This window comes from Myotis lucifugus, unplaced genomic scaffold, assembly GCF_000147115.1.
Source record: "Myotis lucifugus unplaced genomic scaffold, Myoluc2.0 scaffold_639, whole genome shotgun sequence".
NCBI classification, from domain to species: Eukaryota; Metazoa; Chordata; class Mammalia; order Chiroptera; family Vespertilionidae; genus Myotis; species Myotis lucifugus.
In genome coordinates this window covers 261,334-266,456 of record NW_005871687.1, presented here as the reverse complement: position 1 = coordinate 266,456, position 5,123 = coordinate 261,334, and the positions used below count along the sequence as shown (strand labels likewise).

The following is a 5,123-nucleotide window of genomic DNA, read 5'->3' as shown; positions in this document are numbered from 1 at the left end:
AAAATGTTTAAGTAATTTTTGAGGTAGCAAGTGCTACTTGCCTGTAGGATAGCTACATTTTGGCTAAGTTTTTTTTTTTTTTTTTTTAAAGAATAGTGCAAATGCCCTAACCGGTTTGGCTCAGTGGATAGAGCGTCGGCCTGCGGACTCAAGGGTCCCAGGTTCGATTTCGGTCAAGGGCATGTACCTTGGTTGCAGGCACATCCCCAGTAGGGAGTGTGCAGGAGGCAGCTGATCGATGCTTCTCTCTCATCGATGTTTCTAACTCTCTATCCCTCTCCCTTCCTCTCTGTAAAAAATCAATAAAATATATTTAAAAAAAAAAAAGAATAGTGCAAATAACGCTCTACACTCTATCCTGATTCCTCAAAATGTGCCACTCTTTTTTATCAGTTTCTCTCCCTGCCACACACACACACACACACACACACACACCCCACACACCACTTAAAAAGACTGAGAGCAAGTTTTTTATGATCAGACAAGATCAGCCTTTACCACGAAATAGTATTTCCTAAACAACAGGACATTCTCTTCTCTAAGCACAGTATAATGATCAAAATCAGGAAATGAACATTGCCACAGTACTATTAGCTAATCTACTAACCTTGTTCAGATTTCACTAATTGCCTTAATTACGTCTTTCACAGGAATGAAAATCCCAGATCATGCACTCCATTCAGTTGTCATGCCTATTTAGTCTCCTTCAATCTGCGGCACTTCCTCAAATCTCCCTTGTCTTGTGTGACCTTAGCATTTTTGACGAGTCAAGGCCAGTTTTTACAATGTCTCCCGATTTGGGTCTGTCTGACATTTCCTCATGGTCAGACCCAGGGGTGCATTCTTGGTCAGCCGCTCAAGGAAGTGAGGCGTGTCTTCCTGTGCCTTGTATTGGGGGTCCCACGGTGTCTGCGTGTCCCATTCCTGGTGATGTTAGCCTTGATTGTTTTGTTTTGGTGGGTCTGCCAGATTCTCCCACGGTCAGGTTCTTATCTTTCCCCTTGTGATCGATAAGTTATTTTCAAGGCGGGGCTTTGAGGCTATGTAAATATTCTCATCAAACTTTCATCCAATTCTTTTAGCATCCACTGATTTATTCACACCCGAGTCAACTAATCCCAATGATTGTCAAAATAATGGTTTCCTAACTCCATCATTCCTTCCACATTTATTTGCTGGTATAAGGGAGAACTTTCCATTTACACACGTTTATTTATTTACCTAAATATAGCCTCATAGAATAGATTCTTCTTTTTATGGGTTCTCACTTTTTAAAATGGCTTATAACTCCTTACTATCGCCATCTAGTTTGATACTCAAATTATCTGAGAAATTGTCATTGGGAGCCCCTTCAAGCTGGCTCTTGTGCCCTTTTGACACACCCACATAATTTTTTGATCCTCATCTGAGTCCCGCTATTACATGGTTCACACGTAACTGTCCCTGTCCTGCAGCCCATGTTGAAATCTTTGTCTGGGAGTCATGGGCAGCTTTATTATTATTATTTTATTTATTTACTTTTAAATCCTCACTCGAGGATATTTTTTCCATTGATTTTTAGAGAGAGGGAAAGACAGAGAGAAATAGCAATGTGAGAGAAACACATCGATTGGTTGCCTCCTGCATGCACCCTGACCAGGGCCCAGGGAGGAGCCTGTAACCGTGGTACGTGCCCTTGACTGGAATCGAACCCGGGACCCTTCAGCCTGCAGGCCGATGCTCTATGCACTGAACCAAAACAGCTAGGGCCATGGGCAGCTTTAACTAGGAGCTTGGACTGACAGGGATTGGTGTGGGCTCCCGGCCCTGATCTGAAGGCCCTGTTTTCAATAGCCTCAGGAGGGGATGAAGCCATGTGGGTCAGATATAGGTTATGGGTCAGATACTGGTTATGGGTCAGATACTGGTTATGGGTCAGATACTGGTTATGGGTTAGATAGTGGTTATGGGTTAGATAGTGGTTATGCAGTAACCACGGACACAGCTGCGACAAAAGTTCTCGGGCTCTGGACTACCGTTCCCACAGAGGAGTGCAGAGTGTGGCTGCTTAGCCTGTGGCTCTGGCCCTCTCAGAGGTTCAGGCAGACGGTGTGACTGAGACAGCAGGTGTGGGACCAGGGCTGCCATGTCAGGTTCAGCAGGTGGTGCACTGCACAAAGCTGACTGTATTTACATTGTACAGATAGATATGTATATTTTAACAAATGTTTTTATAGCAGATGATCGAGTTCTTTTAAAAAGTTTTATTATTGATTTTAGAGAGAGAGAGAGAGGAAGGGAGAGAGAAACATTGATTTGTTCCACTTTTTATGAATTAATTGGTTGCTTCTTGTACGTGACCTGACCGGGGATTGAACCCGAAACCTTGGCGTATTGGTAGGACGCTCTAGCCAACTAAGCTACCCGACCAGGGTAATAAAGTTCTTATTGTAACCAAATAGTATTATGACCATTTTCTGATAGTTTTGAAGAAGGGGGTGCTTTTTAAAACATTTAAACAAAGGTGTATGCCCGGTCAGTGTGGCTTAGCGGTTGAGCATTGACCCAGGAACAAAGAGGTCACCTGGTAATTAGAGACTGAACCATGCTCAACCGGTTCGATTCCTGGTCAGGGCACATGCCCAGGTTTTGGACTGGATCCCCAGTAGGGGGCATGTAAGAGGCAGCCGATCGATGATCCCTCTAAAAAATAAATAAATAAATAAATATATTCATCTATATCTATATGTATCTATATCTATCTATCTATCTATCTATCTATCTATCTATCTATCTACCTACCTATCTATATGTTCTAGAGGCCCGGCACACGAAATCGTGGACGGGTAGGGTTCCTAGGCCTGGCCTGCGATCAGGGCTGATCTTCCCCGGCTGCTGGGAGCCAGCTCTGCCCCCTGCCACTGTTGCTGTGGTCGCCCTCTATGTGTGGGGCGACTGGCAGGGCTATTGGGGCCCGGTGTCACCCCCATCAGCCGCCACCCATCCCCAATTCCCGGTTCCTGGTTCCCCACTGGGCGATCGGGGTCTGTGGGCTGGGAGCAGCTCCTGCGTTGAGCGTCTGCCCCTGGTGGTCAGTGTGCATCATAGCCGACTGGTCATTCTGCCATCTAGTCGATTTGCATATTATCTCTCTCTCTCTCTCTCTCTCTCTCTCTCTCTCTCTCTCTCTCTATCATCTACCAAAACAAACAAAGCAAACAAAGGTGTGCTGCATAGCCAGTGTCCCCGCTGCAGACCCACCCGGGGAAGTGGGTGTGTATGTTGGGGGGGGCCTGAGGTCTTGGCTCCCATTCAGCTGCACCCCCCCTCCCCATGACCTACAGCGGTGGTGACACTGATTGAGGACGGAAAGAACGACTCTGTGGCTGAGACCACATCGCACAGGTGGCGGGGGCCCGGCTGCCGGCCGCCCGACAGCTCCTACAACAGCCTGTACTCCACGTGTCTGGAGCTGTTCAAGTTCACCATCGGGATGGGCGACCTGGAATTCACCGAGAACTACGACTTCAAGGCCGTCTTCATCATCCTGCTGCTGGCCTACGTGATTCTCACCTACATCCTCCTGCTCAACATGCTCATCGCCCTCATGGGGGAGACTGTCAACAAGATCGCGCAGGAGAGCAAGAACATCTGGAAGCTGCAGGTGGGCAGGTTGGTGGGGTGTGTGCAGCAGGCGGGCGTCAGCTGGGCGCATGGGCCCTGCAGGGTTTGAGGAGGAGCAGAAAGCTCAGCCAGGTCCCCGGATCAGGCAGCAGCCTCTCCCTCAGTCACCTCCCTCTGGCTCCTCCTGGGGGTTCTCCTGCCCAGTGTCATTAGCCTGTGTTCATAGACTCGGTGTTTACTGTGGGCTGGGGGGGCCCTGAGGGAAGAAGACAGAGGGCTCAGCCCCATCCATGAGGTGCCCATCTCAGGGGAACTTGGTTGAGGGTGGGCACCAGAGATCATACTCTGGCAGAGCAGCTACTATGGGGCAGGCCCCAACAGCGACACTTTTGAGACCCATGGTCCACGCTTGCCTTCCCACTAATAATAACAGCATCATTCTTATTCAGTAGCCTGGACTCTGCGCCGGGCACTTACATGCTCCCATTTAATCCTCACAACAATGCTCTGAAGTGGGTACTCACGATCCCCACTTTTTGGATGAAGGCATCTAGGCACAGAGAAGTTAGGGCTTTGTGTCCAGGGCAACTAGTAAGTAGCCCAGGCAGGAGCCAGCCCAGCCAGGAGCCAGCCCAGGCAGTCTCTCACTCGAGGCTCTGCTCTTAACCTCTACTATGCTGCCCCTTCGCGAGCTCCGCAGGGAAGGGTCTGGGGCTGGGCCACTCCACCTCACTCATGGCCTCACCCCTCACTAGCGGGGCCTGACAGGGTGGGGGCTGGGCGGGCTGAGCTCCTTCTGTGGAGGGGCGACCACAAGGCTTCGGAAACAAGCCTGCGCAGAGGGCACAGGACCTGCTCCGAGGTGCCGGGCCCGGGAGAGACCTGGGGGAGGCTGACCTTGGCAGCACCGGCAGCCAGCGTGGCCCCTGGACCAGCCCTCTGCCCCTCTGCCCTTGTGTCTTCCTGCAGAGAGCCATCACCATCCTGGACACGGAGAAGAGCTTCCTTAAGTGTATGCGGAAGGCCTTCCGCTCAGGCAAGCTGCTGCAGGTGGGCTACACGCCTGACGGCAAGGATGACTACAGGTGGTGTTTCAGGTAAGGCCCAAGCAGGAGCCACAGCCTGGGAGGCTCAGACCAGCTGTGGATGTTGGGGACCCGCCCAGAGCCAGCTGTGGGTACAGGGGTATAGAGGCCTGCTTGGAGCTCACCTGTGGACATGGGGGCTCACCCAGAGCCAGCTGTGGGTACAGGGGTATAGAGGCCTGCTTGGAGCTCACCTGTGGGCATGGGGGCTCACCCAGAGCCAGCTGTGGGTACAGGGGTATAGAGGCCTGCTTCAGGGCTCACCTGTGGACATGGGGGCTCACCCAGAGCCAGCTGTGGGTACAGGGGTATAGAGGCCTGCTTCAGGGCTCATCTGTGGGCATGGGGGCTCACCCAGAGCCAGCTGTGGGTACATGGGTATAGAGGCCTGCTTCAGGGCTCACCTGTGGGCATGGGGCTCACCCAGAGCCAGCT

General features: G+C 51.1%; 1 protein-coding gene across 1 annotated transcript in view; it reads left to right on the top strand.

Annotated features, from left to right (window-relative positions):
- TRPV1 (transient receptor potential cation channel subfamily V member 1) overlaps positions 1 to 5,123 on the top strand; it is a 17,016-nt gene that overhangs the window by 11,426 nt on the left and 467 nt on the right. The window contains exons 10-11 of the mRNA XM_006105144.1: positions 3,324 to 3,643; positions 4,573 to 4,700. Coding sequence (XP_006105206.1) covers positions 3,324 to 3,643; positions 4,573 to 4,700 — 448 coding nt within the window. The remainder of the gene's footprint in view (positions 1 to 3,323; positions 3,644 to 4,572; positions 4,701 to 5,123) is intronic.